This window comes from Myotis myotis, unplaced genomic scaffold (assembly GCF_014108235.1).
Source record: "Myotis myotis isolate mMyoMyo1 unplaced genomic scaffold, mMyoMyo1.p scaffold_m19_p_7, whole genome shotgun sequence".
Taxonomy (NCBI): Eukaryota; Metazoa; Chordata; class Mammalia; order Chiroptera; family Vespertilionidae; genus Myotis; species Myotis myotis.
The window spans coordinates 5276074-5296646 of NW_023416379.1; the positions used below are offsets into that span (position 1 = coordinate 5276074).

Here is a 20573-nt window from a genome sequence, read left to right on the forward strand (position 1 = left end):
GGGCCTCGTGTGAACAAAGGGAGGTGCTTACATCCAGGGAACCACGGAGGTGAAGCAGTCAGTCTAGACCAGTGGTTGGCAAACTGCGGCTCGCGAGCCACATGCGGCTCTTTGGCCCCTTGAGTGTGGCTCTTCCACAAAATACCACGTGCGGGCGCGCACGTACAGTGCGACTGAAACTTCGTGGCCCATGTGCACAAGTTGGTATTTTGTGGAAGGGCCACACTCAAGGGGCCAAAGAGCCGCATGTGGCTCGCGAGCCGCAGTTTGCCGACCACTGGTCTAGACCAGCCGTGGGCAAACTACGGCCTGCGGGCCGGATCCGGCCTGTTTGAAATGAATAAAACTAAAAAAAAAAAAAAAGACCGTACCCTTTTATGTAATGTTTACTTTGAATTTATATTAGTTCACACAAACACTCCATCCATGCTTTTGTTCCGGCCCTCCGGTCCAGTTTAAGAACCCATTGTGGCCCTCGAGTCAAAAAGTTTGCCCACCCCTGGTCCAGACAATGTGCGATGGTGCTGGGCCCAGAGCAGAGAAATGCAGCAGGAGAGCTCAATATGAGGAGGAGGTCGCTGAGAGGCGACCGAGTGCCCCTGGGGCAGCGGCCGTGTGCATCCCACTGCCCCTCCCCAGCGGGAGCGGGTCTTCAGGCTCAGGCCCAGGACACCTGTGCCCAGTCAGTTGCAGGGGAATACTGTCACCTTCTGCTGCACATGTGACCTTCAGAGAGCTACCTGTCAGTCCCAGGCTCAGTTTCCTCATCCATGAAAAGGGTGAAATACACGCTTATCCACTCATGTGGTTGCTGTGGGGAAAACCATGATACTATGAATAATTATTGTTGGACACTAACGATGAATAGAGAGGATGTCGCTGAATAGACACAAACTGTTCCAATATTAATAAGGTAACTTTTTAATCAGTGAAATTATCTTTTTACTATATATTGTGTCATATGCCAAATTTTACTTTCATGAGGCAGAATTCCAATTTATTTCTCCAACAGGTAAGTATGAGAAAAAGCATGACATAACAAATATAAAAAGGTATTATCTTAACTCATCAACAGAAGAATCTCTTCGGTAAGAAATGTAGGAGTCTGAGTCATGCTGGCAAAGGTGGTGTGAGCACCTGCCTGTCCCTGGACTGGGCTGCTGTGCCCAGGGACTGCGTGGGGATGGCGCCCCCTGGAGGGAGAGCTCTGATCGGCTTCACCGGATGGCCAAGGCCTCTTCTGAAAGGTTGCTTGGTGCCACTCACAGTGAAGTGTGATTCCACAGGTCATTTCTCTTCAAACAAACATTTGAAAAGACGGCAGATGGTGAGGCAAAGCTGCAGTCCACTCCTGTTTTCTCACCGCGGGCCAGGACTGTCGTGACCAAGGCCGGACACAGTTAAAAGGCCCCTGATGGCGATGTCACAAGGATCAGCCAGGGGAGTGAGTGAAGGTTGGAACTTTCAAATGCTACTGATTTTAATTCCCAACATTAATTTATTTTAATTACTTACAACAGTTAGCTTCATAATAGTCCAAATTCAGGGAGAGGAAAAATGGCGGCGGTATAAACGGACGTGTCCTGTGCCTTGTCCTGGAGCAGATAAGGGTGAGCAGCTGAAACGGGTAACATGCAGCCCGAATAGGCAGGGGATTTTCAGCTGAGAGACTGTCTGCAGCTAGGAAAGACCGAGAACCCCCAGGAAAAAAAGGACGGTTGGAGACTGCGGCTGAAGCCTCTCGTGGTGCGCCAGCTAAGCAGTGGAGACTGCGCCATCTTGGGTGGTTGTTGCCGGCATCCAGAGACCAGCTACTAACCTGGAAACAAGGGATCTCAAGCAGCGTCACTGCCTGAACTCAGACGAGCACTGCTTCTTCTCACGGAAAGGTTGGACATCCCCTAAAGGTGCGGTTTGAAGTTCGGGTTGGAGGGAGGACCGAGCTCGCGCGCGCGCGGGGCGGAATCTGCGCCCCACAGAATCTGCAGCCGTTGGGACCAGCGTGACCCGCGAGTGGGGAAGGGGCCCCACAGGGCTGCTGGCAGAAGGGAACGCGAAAAATGAGCCCAAAGCTGGACTGGATGTAAGGGAGCAGCCTTGGACTTTGCCAATCTGCTGGCTGCTTGGTGCCAGGGGCGAGTGAGCGCGCGGAGACTGAGCGCGGAGACTGTGCGCAGACCTGGAAGGTGGAGGCTTGCGAATTCGCACAACTATCAGGCTCTTGTTACAGTTCCCCTTAGATCCGTGCATTTGATTATTAAACCCAGTGCATGGGATTCCCCAGTTGGGGTCATTCACAGAGCCTGTAGGGGAAAGTTCTTTTTGGGGAGCCTGGGAAACAGCGGGCAGTGGCAAGGAACCAGCTCTGGGCAGTGGTCTTTCCTGAATCAGTTCCCAATACCATAGAGGAAAAAAAAAACAAACAAAAAAAACCCCTACTGATAGAGAGGACTTATAGCCTCGGAGGTCAATCCAGACACACTGCCACCCAGAGGCAGAGCCACGAACTGTCTCTTCTGCGATCACAAATAAAGGCAGTCTGGTAAACAAATACAAGCTGCCTTAAAATCAGGTCTGTGGTTTACTGCACAGAGGGACAGTGTATCGCAGGGAAGTTCAACACTCCCCTGAATGCCTGGCAGGACTGAGGCGTGCCAAAAAGAAGAGTGGAAGATCTGAAGCACCTTCACTTCCGAATATTTTTATATATATATATATATTTTTTTTAAAATTCTTTTTTCACCATTTCATTAAGAACCTATTTTATTTTATTTTTTATTTTTTTCATCACTTGATTTTACCTTTTTAATTACTACATTTTTTTAACCAGTATTATTGCTATCCTTTTACCATTTTTTCAAGTGTCATTTTATTTTTTATTATTTTTTTAATTTTTCTTTATTTTATTTTGGGATTAGTGTTATACACACTATTTTCATCGTTCCTTTAGCATCATTTCTCTCTAGCTCACATTTACCCTTAAGCCAACACTCTCTTCCTCACTTTTCCCCTTTTGTTGTCCTGTTTCTCTTACCCTATTCCTGGTTTGGATTTTACTTATTCCTTCTTTCTAACCACTGTCTAAATTTCACCCTACTTATATATCTAATTTCCAATCCCTCGCTCTCCCCATACAAATAGCCTCTTCCCCACCTCTATTTCATTCTCTTACTTTTTTTTTTTTTTTTGTATTTTTTTTTTTTCTTCTCTCCCTTTTCCCAATCTCATTTCGGCACTCCTTTTTGTTTTTTATTTTTCTCTTTACTCTTTTTCTCTTTTTTCTTCTATATCCCCTAATTCTCTTCGCTCGGGGGGGTCACCTTTATTTGGGGTTATTAATATCGTGAATGCATTTAGTTTGTTGCCTTGTACGTTGTGCCTTGTTGTGTTGTATTTTGTGCCTTTGAATCAGCGCAGCAGAGAGAGAACTATATAACCAAACACCTTGAGAAGAGAAATCATGGTGAAACAAAGAACCAACCCAAATATGAGAGAAAAACAGGCGTCACCAGAAAAGGAAGTAAACGAAATGGAGGCAATGGAGGCAAGCAACCTGTCAGAGAAAGAATTCAGAGTAATGGTCATAAGGTGGATGAAAAAAATGGAAGACCAATTCAACAATATGTGTAGGAACCAAGAGGAAATGAAGAAGAACCAAGAGGAAATGAAGAGAAACCAAGAAGAAATGAAAAACGACATCACTGCCATAAAGAACTCAATAGAAAGCATCAACAGTAGACTAGAAGAAGCAGAGGACCGCATCAGCGAGCTAGAAGACAAGGTAGAAAAAAATACCCAAACAGAACAGCTTCTAGAAAAAAAAGGAGGAGGAGAGCCTAACAGAACTCTGGGACAATGCTAAACGAAACAACATCCGAATAATAGGGGTGCCAGAAGGAGAGGAAACTGAGCAAGGAATAGAAAACCTGTTTGAAAAAATAGTAACAGAAAATTTCCCTGATATAGGGAGGAAAAAACTCACACAAATCCAAGAAGCTCACAGAGTCCCAAACAAAATGAACCCGAAAAGACCGACACCAAGGCACATAATAATTAAATTGGCAAACACCAACGACAAAGCAAGAATCTTAAAAGCAGCCAGAGAGAGACAGAAAGTTACCTACAAAGGATCCCCCATCAGACTAGCGACTGATTTCTCAACAGAAACACATCAGGCAAGAAGGGAATGGAATGAAATATACAAAGTCATGCAAAGGAAGGGTCTGAATCCAAGAATACTATACCCAGCGAGGCTATCAATCAAAATTGAGGGTCAAATCAGGAGCTTCACAGACAAAAACGGTCTACGGGAGTTTATTACAACCAAACCAGCAATGCAAGAAATGCTACAGGGTCTGCTGTAAATAGAAAAAACAGGAAACAAAGAAGGAACGCAGCGGTAAAGAACAAAAATGGCGACTAACAAGTTTCTATCAATAATAACTTTAAATGTAAATGGATTAAATTCCCCAGTCAAAAGGCATAGGGTAAATGAGTGGATAAGAAAACATGACCCATATATCTGCTGTCTACAGGAAACCCACCTCACAAAAAAAGACGCACACAGACTGATGGTGAAGGGATGGAAAAAGGTTTTTCAGGCCAATGGAAGTGAAAAAAAAGCCGGGGTAGCAATACTTATATCTGACAAATTAGATCTCAAAGTGAAGGACATAAAAAGAGATCAAGAAGGCCACTTCATAATACTAAAGGGAGCAGTCCAACAAGAAGAAATAACTCTGGTAAATATATATGCACCCAATATAGGAGCACCCAAATACGTAAGAAATCTTCTGGAGAAGATCAAGGGAGAGATTGACAGCAATACAATCATAGTAGGGGATCTTAACACCCCATTATCTCCACTGGACAAATCCTCTAAACAGAAACTCAGCAAAGAAACATCAATCCTAAATGACTCACTAGATCAGATGGAATTAATTGACATCTTCAGAACATTTCACCCCAAAGTCACAGAATATGCATTCTCCTCGGGTGCACATTTGTCATCTTCAAAGATAGACCATATATTGGGTCACAGACAAAGTCTCTTCAAATTCAAGAAAATTGAAATCATATCAAGTATCTTCTCAGATCACAAAGGCATAAAACTGGAAATCAACTACAACAAAAACAATCCAAAAAAATCAAACACATGGAGACTAAATAGCATGCTATTAAACAACGACTGGGTCACCAGTGAGATCAAAGAAGAAATAAAAAACATCATGGCAACAAATGACAATGAAAACACAACAATCCAAAACCTATGGGACACAGCAAAAGCAGTCTTGAGAGGGAAGTTCATAGCTCTACAAGCCTACTGCAAGAAACAAGAAACAATGAGAATAAATGACCTAACTCTACAACTCGAAGAATTAGAAAGAGAGCAACAAAAAAAGCCCACTGTAAGCAGAAGGAAGGAAATAACAAAGATCAGAGCGGAGATAAACGACATAGAGACCAAAAAAACAATACAAAAGATCAACAAAACCAAGAGCTGGTTCTTTGAAAGGATAAACAAGATTGATACACCTCTAGCCAGGCTCACCAAGAAACAAAGAGAGAGGACCCAAATAAACAAAATCAGAAATGAAGGAGGAGAAATAACAACAGACCCCATAGAAATACAAAGGATTGTTAGAAAATACTATGAACAACTCTACTCCAACACACTAGACAACCTGGAGGAAATGGACATATTCCTAGATAAATACAACCTTCCAAAACTTAACCAGGAAGAATCTAAAAATCTCAATAGGCCAATAACTATGGAGGAAATCGAAGCAGTAATCAAAAAGCTTCCAGCAAACAAAAGCCCGGGGCCAGATGGCTTCACAGGGGAGTTTTACCAAACATTCAAGGAAGACCTAAAACCTATCCTCCTCAGACTATGTCAAAAGATCCAAGAGGAAGGAGCACTTCCCAGCTCATTCTATGAAGCCAACATCACCCTAATCCCAAAACCAGATAAAGACAATACAGTGAAAGAGAATTACAGGCCAATATCCCTCATGAACATAGATGCCAAAATCCTCAACAAAATCCTAGCAAATCGGATCCAGCAGTACATCAAAAAGATCATACACCATGACCAAGTAGGATTTATCCCAGGGATGCAAGGATGGTACAATATCCGCAAATCAATAAATGTGATACATCACATAAACAAATTGAGAGAGAAAAACCACATAGTCATATCAATTGATGCGGAAAAAGCATTTGACAAAATCCAACACCCTTTCTTGATAAAAACTCTCAGCAAGATAGGAATTGAGGGATCATACCTCAACATAATAAAAGCCATATATGACAAACCCACAGCCAACATCATAATCAATGGGCAAAAACTAAAACCATTCCCCCTAAAAACAGGAACAAGACAGGGATGCCCCCTCTCACCACTCCTGTTCAACATAGTACTGGAAGTACTAGCCATTGCGATCAGACACGAAGAAGAAATAAAAGGCATCCAGATTGGAAAAGAAGAAGTAAAACTGTCCTTATTTGCAGATGACATGATACTGTACATACAGAACCCTAAAGACTCCATCAAAAAATTATTAGACTTAATAAATGAATTCGGCAATGTAGCAGGATACAAAATTAATGCTAAGAAATCCATGGCATTTCTTTACACCAATAGTGAACTTACAGAAAGTGAAACTACAGAAGCAATCCCATTTACCATTGCACCAAAAAAATTAAAATACCTAGGAATAAACTTAACTAAGGAGGTAAAAGACTTACATGCTGAAAACTACAGGACACTGAAAAAAGAGATAGAGGAAGACATAAACAGATGGAAGAATATACCGTGTTCATGGATTGGTAGAATCAACATCATCAAAATGTCCATACTACCCAAAGCAATTTATAGATTCAATGCAATCCCCATTAAATTACCAACAGCATATTTCACAGATCTAGAACGAACATTCCAAAAATTCATCTGGAATAAAAAAAGACCCCGAATAGCTGCAACAATCCTCAGAAAGAACAAAGTAGGTGGGATCTCAATACCAGATATCAAACTGTATTACAAAGCCACTGTTCTTAAAACAGCTTGGTACTGGCACAAGAACAGACATATAGATCAATGGAATAGAATAGAGACCCCAGAAATCAACCCAAACCACTATGCCCAATTAATATTCGACAAAGGAGGCAAGAACATACAATGGAGTCAAGACAGTCTTTTCAATAAATGGTGTTGGGAAAATTGGACAGATACATGCAAAAGGATGAAACTAGATCACCAACTCACACCATACACAAAAATAAACTCAAAATGGATAAAAGACTTAAACGTAAGACGGGAAACCATAAAAATACTAGAGGAATCCACAGGCAGCGAAATCGCAAACATATGCCGAAGAAATTTCTTCTCTGATAATGCTCCTAGGGCAATGGAAACTAAAGAGAAAATAAACAAATGGGACTACATCAAAATAAAAAGCTTTTGCACAGCAAAGGAAACCATCAACAAAACAACAAGAAGACCCACTACATGGGAGAACATATTTGCCAATGATACCACCGATAAGGGTTTAATTTCCAACATTTACAGGGATCTCATGAAACTTAACAAAAGGAAGATAAACAATCCAATAAAAAAATGGGCAACGGACCTAGATAGACACTTTTCGAAAGAGGACATACAGAAGGCCAAAAGACATATGAAAACCTGCTCAAAGTCACTAATTATACAAGAGATGTAAATCAAAACGACAATGCGTTATCATCTCACACCTGTCAGAATGGCTATCATCAACAAATCAACAAACAACAAGTGTTGGAGAGGATGTGGAGAAAAAGGAACCCTTCTGCACTGCTGGTGGGAATGCAGACTGGTGCAGCCACTGTGGAGAACAGTATGGAGCTACCTCAGAAGACTAAAAATGGAACTCCCATTTGACCCAGTGATCCCACTACTAGGAATATATCCCAAGAAACCAGAAACGCCAATCAGAAAGGATATATGCACCCCTATGTTCATAGCAGCACAATTCACCATGCTAAGATTTGGAAACAGCCTAAGTGCCCATCAGCAGATGAGTGGATTAGAAAACTGTGGTACATATACACAATGGAATACTATGCTTCGGTAAAAAAAAAGGAACTCTTGCCTTTTGCAACAGCATGGATGGAACTGGAGAGCATTATGCTAAGTGAAATAAGCCAGTCAGAGAAAGATAAATACCACATGATCTCACTCATTTGTGGATTATAGAGAACAACATTGACAGATGAAAAGGGACAGACTCAAAGACTGAGAAACAGCAATCAGGCTATCAATCCCCAGAAGGAAAGTAGGGGAGGGCGGGGGTAAGGGGAAGAGATCAACCGAAGGACTTGTATACATGTATATAAGCCATACCAATGGACATGGACAACAGGGGGATGGGAGCATGAGTGTGTGTGGGGGGGAGGTTGGGGGTTAATGGGGGGGATGAGGACACATTTGTAATACCTTAACTAATAATAATAATAAAAAAAAAATAGTCCAAATTCAAGTTGCTTTGTTTTTAATTTTTCCTTTCTCTTTTTAATTTTCCGTTTATTTAAACTTTACATTTTCATTTCTTTCCTAATTCCCAGGTTTTGATAAAATTATGATGACTTGAAGTCTGTTAAGAAGAATTCATCCTTAAATCTTGTAACTTGAAGGCTACATTTCAGCACTGACAGAAGACTGCATTAACCACCTTTTGCTATAAAATGACATACTTCAATTTGTTTTTTCTCAGATTAGTAAGATATTCAGAATATTTCTTTAACAACAAAGCAGGTCAGAATATGGAATGCATACTTTTGCCTAGCACGTCAATGTAGCCATAAAGTAGGGTTCAGGGAATAGAAAGCTGTGAACACATCCAGTGCGTTAAAACCCATTTCAAGAGAAAGGACTGCGGAAGAGGGCGTGGCCTGCAGCTGCTGTGGGACACAGATCTCGCACCTGCAGCACTGGGCCGAGCCAGGTGGCAGGTGGCACACTGCAGGAGAGGCTGGGTGTAGGTAATTCGGTGATAAGCCGAGGTTCTGGCTGACCACCCCGGGAGAGATCGGGTCATGGTGACAACAGGGCTGTCATGGCCTGGACAGTCCTCACCTCTCCCACAGCCGGGAGCCGCTGACTAGTAACATTTACAAATTCCTCTTGAAACCGAAACAGCATACGATTATTAATGTGAAATTCACTCTTTTGGAACTGCACTCATTTCAATGAGGTATCATTTAAAGTATGCCTTTGCTGAATTTATGAGAAATATATTCTAACGAGGAAAGGACCATTTCAGATGGCACCTCATTTGTTTTAGAGAAAAAAACCTTTAACCTGTCTGGAAAACATCTTTCACAATGTAATTTAGAAATAAAAGGCTCAGCAGACTCACCTACTTGTACGTTCTGTGCTTCCTAAAACACATTATACAAATTAAGGCATAAAACCAGGGCTGTGTCACGTAAACCTGTGTATGTAGCGCCCAGACACTAGGGACAAATGAGCGGCACCTCGGGTCTGCTAGCTGCCCAAGGCAATACTTCTTACAGCGAAACTCAGAGACCTGCCTATTGTACAATTAGTGACACATATGTGACGTGGACGGGCAGTGTGACAGACACTGTTCCAGGGCACAAAACAAATGTGACAGTCCCTGTGGAACCGATTTCAGCTCTCTTCCTCCCATACAAGTTCATTTGTTAATGACCAGCATGCCAATTACATAATTCCTTTCCATTTATTAAAGCAAGTCCCTATGGTCCTCTTCACTTGCGAGCACTCTAAGGGTAGTTATTAGATGTGCTTACTTGAAGGTTCACTAGTTCATAAAATATATGGCAAACATTTTGACACATTTAGATCAGCTTCATCCCATTTGTATATTTAATAATTTAGGTTTTACAGTATTCATAGACATTTCTAAAAATATCTCCTCTTAACTTCATAGGGATTTTTTCTCAGTCTCTACTGTTGTTGATCTCTTTCCAAAACAGCGTCTATGCTCCTTGAAGGCAAGTCATTTGCCTTCTATTTCCCTCGTGGCTCACTGACGGCGTGAGCAGTGAGAAGGGCACCGCCACGGCATGGGAAATGCCCCACCCCCGACTGGGTGAGTGGCCCAGTCTTCGTCACTGAGGCCCAGCTCTGCCACGTGTCAGCTGTGGGTAAGTGACTTAACCTGATCATTTGCAAAATGGAGACAATGTCACGGGCTTCCCGTTAATTAAGACAACGGCGAGCTTGTCTGAATTTGTGTGTGGGCATGACCACTGCGCATCCTGCTGAAGTTGTTTACTGCTGTTGCCTCAGTTTCTTCATCTGTCAAGTGGAGCAGTAAGAGCAGGTGAGGACTGGCGGAGTTACTATATGAAGGACACTTAGAACAGGACCCAGGCCATGGGAGCACTTGACACATGTTGGTTATCATTAATAACAAATAGGAGAAGCTGCTCCTGACAATGAAATAATTAGCAAAAAAGAGACTGAAGTATTTTCCCCGAGATCTCTTAAAAACGAAACTAAACCAGAGGAAAGCCATCGAGTTGGAAAAGAAGCAGAAGGTGACACCGATGACCTCTGGGAATCACTGCGCAGTGACTCTTTCCAGAGATCTAAAATGCACACCACAGAGATGCAAGCTGAAAATCTCACTAATAATCTGAGTAGTTAAAAGGAAGGAAAAAACCACTTCGTTTGGGACCCTGTTTAAAAGGATCAACGAGAGAAATGCCCAGGTACTGACGGAATGACACGTGCTACGAGCATCATTTCCTGAGCTGGTGTTTGCTGGGAGAGGAAGTGGGGGAGGAAAGGCGAGCGGTCCTGATGGAGCAGCACCAGGACCCTGGGCTTCAGCACCGGTACCTGGAACCAGGAGGGGCAACCCTCACAGTGGAATGTGCTGGAGATGTGGCCTGGGAAAAGGTGCACATGCAGAGCACAGAAGTACGGACACTTTCTTTCAAAGTTAGAAATTACCATCCCTATTTTATTTATTTTTGTTTTTAAATAGATTTTTATCGATTTCAGAGAGGAAGGGAGAGGGAGAGGATAGAAACATAAATGATGAGAGAGAATCATTGATCGGCTGCCTCCAGCATGTCCCCCACTGGGGATTGAGCCTGCAACCCGGGCATGTGCCCTTGACTGGAATTGAACCCAGGATCCTTCAGTCCGCAGGCTGATGCTCTATCCACTGAGCCACACCAGGTAGGGCATCATCCTTACTCTAACGGTTTCTAATACCAGTACGGCCTAAACTCAGCACGTTTGCCTTAGGAAAACCTTGAGACAGCAGCCTCTCGGCCCTATAACCACGCGGTGGATCCACTGGGCTGCATTTGTGTCAGCAGCTCCGAGTGGACGTGAAATTTAAACTCACTGACGTTAGAATCAGAAGCAACTTCCAAGGTAACATAATCCCATTTTCCCAAGAATAAGACAGTTCCCAGTGCGCACCTGTCCCAGGCCACAGCAGCTTGGATGAGTCCCTCAGGGGCTCAGTGCTCTTAAATTAAGAGCCCTAGTGTTCAACAATTCCAGAAAACCGAGGGCTTTACTCCGAAAAGAAATCCCTTTTTCTATGGAAACTATTGTCCCTTATAGTGTCAGCGCTTTCCTGGTCATTCACAAGACCCGTCAGACATCCTCCTTCCTCTGTGAGAACAGCGGAGGGGAGGCTGCGGCTGAGCTAGGAGCAGAGGGCCCAGCCCTGAGGGGTGCAGGAAGCCAGAGCCTTCCTGGTGGAGCCAGGCCTGAGCTGCTACCCCAGTGAGACCACGGCTCTGACCTGGTCTCCGGTTATATTCTGAGCAAAAGCCCACATTTCCTGTGCCTCTCACAACTTAGGATCTGCATTCCAACTTTCACAAGTTTCCTCTTTTCACGACAGCCCAGGAAACTCCATGGTGACCGGCCACCATGCCGGGCAGGCTTGGGGGGCGGGGTGGGGGGGCCTCTCTCGCCACAGAGTGGCTCACAGTCCTGTCAACTGGATGGAAATTCCCAGGGCGCCCTCCAGCTCAAACATGGAAACGATTCACGTCACGCCTGTACCCCTCTGCCCACAGGCACGGACAGAGGCAGGAAGGGCCGTGAAGAATGTGGTGTGGGGGCTGCTAATACGGTCTTCCTACCAGAAACAGTTGGCTGGTAACGAACCAAGCGCAACAGAACAAAGTGCTACACCAGAGGCACTGAAGGCGCGTTCATTCCTTCCGAAGGAAATCTTTAAAAACAAGACAACCCATCTTCAAGCGGCAAGGGCCAGCAACCAGCCAGGACAGCCTCCCGAGGAAGCAGGGGAGCCGTGGAGGCGCCGGGGCCCCGTAGCCCCGCCAAGGCCTCCGGGAGATCAGAAGCTTCCACACAGCACGCCCGGCCGAGCTGTGGAGGGGGAGCACCGCGCTCCAGGGCCCTAGCGGGAGCTCTTCATCTTCACTGGGACACGCCTGGTGTTTTCAGAAGCGAGGAAACTGGGAATGGGGCCAGATGATCTCATTCTCTCTAAATTAACCTTTAATGTTTAATTCCCATAAACAAAATATTAAAAAGGTGCTAAATTCAAATGCCTTGTCAAAAGTGACTTTGGGGGAAAAATATACATATATATATCAGGTTTTAAACCTGATAAAAGGATTCTCCATGTATATGACAAAACATACATCCGCTTCCAGGAAGGCACAGAATGCAAACACTGCAATTTTGGGCATAATTCCACTTATTTTTCTAAGTGTCCCCTTTGAAAGACGTGTCCATTTCAGGCTTTCTCCTGTCTTCTGAGAGAAAGACAGGTGATGGTTGGAAAATTAGAACTATTAACCTGATCTGGTGCTTTGGAGACAAACTGGAGGAGATTTAATGGGACGACATCCTTCTGAACCATGAGCACGTTATCGTAAGGATAATTACGCAGAGGAGGAGGGGGCAGACCAGAATTCAACATAATGAAACCCAAGTTTTAAAGAAGACACTTTTGAGGACAAGGCTTGTGTCTTTCTGAACAAGCATTTAGAACTGTAATACAGAAATAAGAGTTCACGCCTTTATTAGTAACACGTGTGAAAGCACTTACCGTGTGTCTGATGCACAGATGCTTAATGAAGAGTTTCTATAATTATTATTCCCATCATTATGGGCAACTAAAGGGCTGTGGGTTCGCATGAACCTCACCAACCTGTCAGGTAACACATAACGGGATCTTAAAAGATGTTTACAACACTCAGATCTTGAAGAACTAATATATGAACAAAATGGCTGCACCCACTGCCAGGCATCTGGAAACACCTTTTTCCTTCCTTCCTTTTCTTTCTTCTTACCTTGTGGTCCATACTGGCTCATCTGTGGACCGTATGTCCCACTCGAGTTGCTCTGCTGAAAGCTGCTGATCCCAGGATGCATCTGGCCCCCAGGAGAGGGGTGAGGCGACATGGACGGGCCTGTCTGCTGAGGTCCATACTGAGACATCTGGGGGTTTCTTTGTGTGCCTGCCATGAAACCTAAGCAGGAAATAAAAGGAAATACATAAATGCAGGTGACAATCACGGCCATGGAACGGTGTGGAGGAGGTGGGAGAAGGTAACATCGAGGTACATCTCAGACCCAGGGTGGGGCTTTCGGAGAGCCTCGGGGGGCTACCCTGGCCTCACACTGAACTCTCAGAGTTCCCGGAACCAGCGGATGCGGACTTGAACCAGGGAAAGGAGACGAGGGAGGAAAGGCAAGTTCCCGTAGCCTGCCTTACGGAGGAGGTCCCCACAGAAAGCAACTGTAAGAGTGGGACCCTCCTTCCCGCCGGATGGACATGCTCCACACGCCACCTCGAGGGAGCTTTGCTCACCTCCTCATCTGTGGGACGCTGTCACTCACACATCCCACCCTCCTCACGCCCCGGCCGACAGCAGCCTCCTCCTGCTTCTAAGTGTCCTTCTCCTTCTGTCTCCTAGAGCAACAACCATTCACCTCGACTCCTATGCAGAGTGCAGACCTGGGAGTCCCCGACTCACACTGCTGCTGTGGGCGAACTGGAAACAACCAGCGGGGTGGCGTGTATCCGCTATTCCAGAACAGAACAGGACTTGCCCTGCAAACCGTTCTGCCCGACGTCTCCCTGTCTCCATGGACCATGGACGGCACCACCAACCACCACACGCTCACACCAGGAACCCCTGACGCCATGCCTCCTCCTTCCCTGATTTCCTGTGCGATCCATCCATCCGCACATCCCCCAGCCTCCGCATCTGAAACGGTCGCCTCTGCTCCATTCCCACGTCCACACGAGCCAGCCCAGCTCCCTCTTCCTTTCCCACAGCTGCCGTGGTCTAACTCCCCTCCCTCTGCCTCTGCCTCTGCCTCTGCCTCACCCTCATTTTGTTGCGTTGGTTCACTTTTCACAAAGCTGCCAGACGATTTCTCAGGACCCAGAAAGAAACGAGAGCACATCTTTCCCTGCGCAGAACCCTCCAAGGCTCCCCGCTGACCCCGGGAACACAGCGCCAACTCCTGGCCTGGGATCACTGCCTCGCTCTAACCCCATTCCCCCGCTTTCTCCTCCTCCTCACTACCCTGTGAGTCCACGGCCTTCTGGGAGTTCTCCCACTGCCAGCTCAGGCCACCAGGCCGCCCAACCCGGGCATGTGCCCTGACCGGGAATCCGACTGTGACCTCCTGGTTCATAGGTCAACGCTCAACCACTGAGCCACACCAGCCGGGCTGAAATACACTTTTAGACAAAGTGCTCCACAAATCAAGACATGCCTCTAAGAAAAGGCTAACACCAAACCAGCAAACTAACAAAGCGCTGCTGGAGAAACAGCTCTGAGAACCCTGAGTTGGGTGCTGAGAGCTCCCGGGCGCTGGGCGAAGGCTCCAGTGAGCTGGACAGGGCCGAGAGGGGCAGGTTCTGCCTCGTCCGGAGGGGAACCTAGAGCAGAGCTTCCGGAGAGGCTACTGAGGCAGCAGGAGGGGCAGGCGATGTCTGGAGCCAAGGTGGGCTTCCACCAGGGGTCAGCTGGGACAGGGGATTTACAGAGCCCTGGTGGCAAACATCGAAGGCAAAAAAAGATCTTTTGCTGTTGCTTCTGTATAAAGAGATAGACATAATAAGTACGGAGAGCTGTTCCTTATTATCCTATTTCATTTATTTATAAAGATGAGCCTTATGAAATTGAGCTCAATTGGCAGCTTCCAGATATAAATCAGCACAGAAAATGTTTGCTTTTTCAAATCTGAAAACAAACAGAAATCAGAGCACGAAAATTGCTAAAAATGACTGCATCTTAAGACGTTACATGAAATATTTATCTAAGCCTTACGATAAGATTCTCAGGAGTTTCACATAGAGTCCCATTTAATAAAAAACGTGTTTCAATTCCGTACAGCCTGTGTGGGCTTCCTTCCTTACGGAGAAGGACTGCGTTCTTCCTCATCAAGTTAGGAAGACACAGGTCCGTTCGCCTGAAACGTCGCTTCAGCCATGAACCTCTGATCAGACTAACGTTATTGTCGCCTCTGGGACAGTGACCACAGGCCTCCGTTTTGTTCAGATGAGCTCTGAGATTCCACTTGGGCAAAGCCATTCCTTTATTTCCTTCCTTAAAATATACCCGCCACGGTCCACGTGAACTATCGCTGGCATTCCGCAGAAAATCAACACGTGAAAGGCTCCGGAAGGGGTGGGGTGTTCAAAGCGAATTCCACTGGAATGTGTCACAGCATAAATTCTACACCTTGGGGTCGAGGTGACATGAGGTATGGGATCTCCCTCCGTCCATAGAAATTGAAATTGGAAAGCTAGTCCCATGGATCATGGGGTATGGGATCTCCCTCCGTCCATAGAAATTGAAATTGGAAAGCTAGTTTTTCCTCTGCGTGCTTTTGCAGTGACACCTCTTACAAGAGCTTCCGGAAATCTCGTTCTGTATTTTCAGTTATCAGCGGTTCTCAACCTGTGGGTCGTGACCCCTTTGGTGGTGGAACGACCCTTTCACAGGGGTCGCCTAAGACCATCCTGCATATCAGATATTTATGTTAAGATTCATAACAGTAGCAACATTACAGTTATGAAGTAGCCACGAAAATAATTTTATGGTTGGGTCACAACATGAGCAACTGTATTTAAAGGGCCAGAAGGTTGAGAACCACTGAGTTAGATGCACCCTTCCCAGACAGCCCGGGACAAGGACATGACCACCCTGGCTCCGTGGAGCCTCACGCCTCTGACGGCGCCCGCGGGAACAGAGGCCTGGGTCCCAGCCTGGCTTGTGAACTAGTTCAGGACCCAGCAGGAAAGACATGCAGAAAAATGTATGAATCAAATTAGTTGTGCGACTTTAGGCAAATGCTTCAAAAATTCTCAAAACAGCCTGGCTGGTGTGGCTCAGTGGTTGAGCGTCGACCTATGAACCAGGTTTGATTCCCGGTCCGGGTACATGCCAACGTCAACTCCTGTTGGAAACACAGTGCAGCCCAAAGCACAGTTCATCTACCCGAGACAGAGCAAAGAGCAAGGAAGAGCGAGTGTGCCCGGCTAAGGCAGGGGAGCGAGCGAGCACAGGACCAACCATCCCCGAGTGTGGTTTCCTCATCCGAGGTGCGGGCAGCGGGCAGCCAGTCCTGCCCTGTCGGACGCAGCAAAGCACCTACGACCCCACAAGCCACCAAAAACAAGGCACGCTTTCCTGTTGGCACATGGACCACTTATGTTCACACTGGCATCTGTCAGACACTCACTCACGGAATAACTGCCTGGCTTCTTCACGCCGGTCCGTGAAAGATGCTTTCCCGCACGTGGGAAGTAATGGCCACGCGCTGCCACCCGAGCAGAGGGCTCCGACTACAAAGACAGACCGTGGTTTCCTGCTACACGTAGGGGCCAGATTCCCATTTGCAGAGAGAAGTAGATTTGGAAGGATATTCTTGCTACAGCTGAGTATCTCCAGCGCCTCCGCTGCCTGCTTCTCCTCATGACATGAGCTGGTTGAGTAGGGAACTAATGGCCCGTCCAAGGCTGGGACCCAGGCCCCGTGTTCTCCCGGCTGTGCCCTCAGGTGAGCTGGCAGGCTGGCCCCCTCCTTCCCTGCCACCCGGGTCCTGGTCAGCGGCACAGAAGACAGTATCTAAGTTCTGCCCACCGACCCTACAAGACCTCTCAGCCGCTGACACCATCCATCATCGGGAAAATGAGTCAGGGGAGAGCAGACTGATTACCCAGATGGTAGATGGGACAAAACACCTGCCTTCCTTATGCAATCTTCTGAGTTTTAGCTGCAAAAGTCCACTTCAGCACGGAGTGCAGACCATTGTATGGATGTCTCTATGAGCCTTTTTTTTAAGGCTTTCCGCCCACATTTCACCCGAGTCACTTGGAGCTGGTGCTAATGCTCACTGCTAATATTTGCACAGTGCTGGGCAACTTGTAACTCTCAGATACAGGACTGCACTTGATCCATGCGACAAATCCAGGGGACACTCTGATCCCGTTTATCTGAGGAAGCAGAAATTGAATTAATTGTCAAGGTCACAAAACTAGTTAGTGGTACAGCCTGTGTCTAAACTCAGATTTTTTGGTTCCAAACTCCTTGGAGATTAAAATGAGGAAAAGCATGTGCTCTCTGAGGTGCTGGAGCTGAAGCAGAACGAGCCTCACAGAACCCTTGTTGGGGAGAGAGCTCACCTCTTCATCCATCCTTAGATCTCAAGAGGCACCAGACTGCAGGGCGGGGTCCCGGCTCACAGGGCAGCGCTGGGAGTGACAGGTGACGCCTCATTCATTTGTTCCCTCAGCAAATGCAGACTCAAGCTCCTAGCACATGCCAGGCTCTTGAGAACACTCGGGATGAGTAAACACAGGCAAGGGGACCCATGTCTGGATAGGGACAGGGCTGAGGAGTGGGTGGCAAAAGGGTGGGAGAGAAGAGTTTATGTAAAGAGCCTCGGAGGGGTCCAGCGAGGCGGGAGGCATGAGCCAGTGCGCATGACACAGAAGACCAGAGAGGGAGGCTGGGCGGGCCGAGGAAGGCCTCCTGACTAGCTGGCAGCGCAGCCTTTCTCCGAAGGCAAAGAGAAGCTCCCCAAGGCCTCCACAGAGGGAAGGACACAATGTAGTCAGTCTTCTGGAAAGACACCTGGGTGCACAGAAAGTGGGCAGGAAGGGAACGAAGCTGAAAAGGCAGGGTCCTGGGAGGTTGTTGAGGGCACCGGGGTGGCCCCGGCCAGGGCTGTGCAGTGGATACAGGGAAGGAGATGTGGGCGAAGGGTCACAGGGGCAGCGCCCACAGACGTGATGACTAGGGTGGATGCCTTTAGCTTCCGGGCTTGGGCAACTGGCAGATAATGGTCGTACCGAGACCCAGACCCAAAGGCACAGGAGGGTGCATTATACAGTGCACGCGGAATTACCTAAGATCCACGTGTGCTCAAACTCGCACTGAGGCATAAGCCCAGTACAGCTGAGTGTTAACTAGTAAAAACAAGCTTAAATTGGCAAATCAAAAAACACTGCTTATGACAAAATTAACAAAACTGTGCTTTTAAAATATTTAAAATTTAGACAGATAATTCCTCAATGAATATAAATACACTTTTATTGTATGTGCTATTTGTTTTCTCAGGTTTTTTGTGACTAGATCTCTTGATAGCTGACTTAATAGGAAATTAAGCCCTACACTGTTATTTCTTTCATTACTGACTAGGTTTGGCTTGGTCCACAGTTCAGCTCAGAGTTCTGGCTGAAGAAATTAGAATCAGCTTTCTAGATATTCTCTCTTGTATATAACCTCCCATTTGAGTTCATTTTCATCTGTCATGGATTATTAAAAAAGCAATCCTCAATTAAGAGCAGAGGCTAAATTAATTGCATCTGGGGGTGGGGGCAGATTCATTAATGCCTTAACACACCGAGCTGCTATCCTTACACGCAATACACACGAAAGCGATGTCTCTTCTCTTGACAACGCCCTTGTGCTAAAAGGCAGCATCATTTTATGTAGCTCGCTCACGCGGTAAACAAGAGCACCTCCATGTACGGGGTAATTACAAAGGCGGTTGGAGAACATTCCTAACCACCAGGCTGCCTGTGAGATATGCCAGCACCTGCTGATTCACCGTCACACTCAAAACAGAGAGAACCCAACAGAGAGAAACAAAACAGCTCCAACCCAACAGAAAGAGAAACAACATTTTTCCTGCAGATGTAAAAACAGAAAACAATCTTAAATCCTAATTGTGACTTGAAAATTATCTGGGTGGTCTCCTTCGTTTCTCTATTAACTTAATCAGGAGTCAGGTCAATTAGATATTCAACAATAATTTTTAAAAGTTCAAAACCAATTTTTGGTATAAAAATCACTATGAAACCTGAGCTAGGTGCAATAGAGACACTGAAGAGTTTTACTTATTTGGTCTCGCTGTTCCTGGGCTATGAAGAGCATGGCTCCTTTGGGGGCGGCCGGGGTGCGTGGAGGCGGCCTGTTCATTTAGCTCCAGGCGTGAGGACCCCAGGGCAGCCCTACACAGCGCCTGGGGCTGAGGAATATGTGGAGGAAGAATGCGAGGCAGGCGCGGGTCCTTGCATCTGGTGCAGAATCAAAATTTCTACAGAGAAACACTGTTCCCACAGCAGCAAATGACCCTCGACGGTAAAATCGAAGGAAGTCTTACTAATATGGTAAGCCTTCTTCATTGAAGAATGAGTAGTTGACGCTGGCTTTTCTATGCTCTAAAAAGATTTGAAACCTCCGAAGGGAGTGAAGGCTGACCTGGTTCCGCTGTCCAGCGTAGCCTTTATGAGCACGCATCACACACAGGCTCTTCTGCGGACCCAGGGATGCGGAGGTACACAAGGCCCGCCTGGCCCTACAGAGCTCGGTCTCATCTACATTAAGACCCTGGATTTGTTCCCAGAGAATGCTTTTCTTTGCCCTTGGCGTTAAAAAGTAACAGAAAGATTTGCCCTAAGCAAACAGAATGCCTAGAAATCTGACGAGGAATTCTATTCAGACTTTGAAAAAAACACTAAAATACAGCACTAAAGACTAGGGATAAAATTATCCCAAGGCAGTTAACAATTGGGATTAATAGAAGAAAAGCTATAATAATGAAGACATATTCTAGTTGATCAATCTACAGAACACAGGTAAGTTTGAAACATCATACTCTCACAGTAGCACACAGAAACATCTAAAGCAGACTCAGACTCAAGAACAGCCTGGGGGCCAGAGGGAAGGGGGCTGGGGGCTGGTGAAAAAGGTGAAGGGATTAAGAAGTACAAATTGGTAGTCATAACATATTCATAGGGATGTACAGTACAGCATAGCCGATATAGTCAATAATATTGTATTAACTATGTGTGGTGCCAGGTGGGTATTGAAAAATACCAAGGGGATCACTTTGTAAAGTATATGATTGTTTAACCACCATGCTGTACACCTGAAACTAATACAAAATAATACCAAATGCAAACTGTAATTGAAAAAAGTTTAAAAAGAACATCTAAGTGCCTGACCCCACCCCATCTGCTATACATTTCTCCGTTATGAAAACGGAGCTACTGTTACATATCACCGTGAAGATC

The 20573-nt window shown here is 45.9% G+C and overlaps 1 protein-coding gene and 1 long non-coding RNA gene across 4 annotated transcripts in view; both read right to left on the reverse strand.

The window, feature by feature from the left end:
* The window catches only part of ARID1B (AT-rich interaction domain 1B), a 333070-nt gene that overhangs the window by 54377 nt on the left and 258120 nt on the right, over positions 1-20573 (reverse strand). For all 3 annotated transcript variants that reach the window (XM_036317506.1, XM_036317509.1, XM_036317508.1), the window contains one exon: positions 13321-13500. In XM_036317506.1, the coding sequence (XP_036173399.1) occupies positions 13321-13500 (180 nt within the window). The remainder of the gene's footprint in view (positions 1-13320; positions 13501-20573) is intronic.
* LOC118660288 lies at positions 901-1669 on the reverse strand. The gene is made up of 2 exons (XR_004968862.1): positions 1516-1669; positions 901-1411 (listed from the first exon to the last, which is right to left on the reverse strand). It is a non-coding gene; the product is annotated as an uncharacterized LOC118660288 (long non-coding RNA).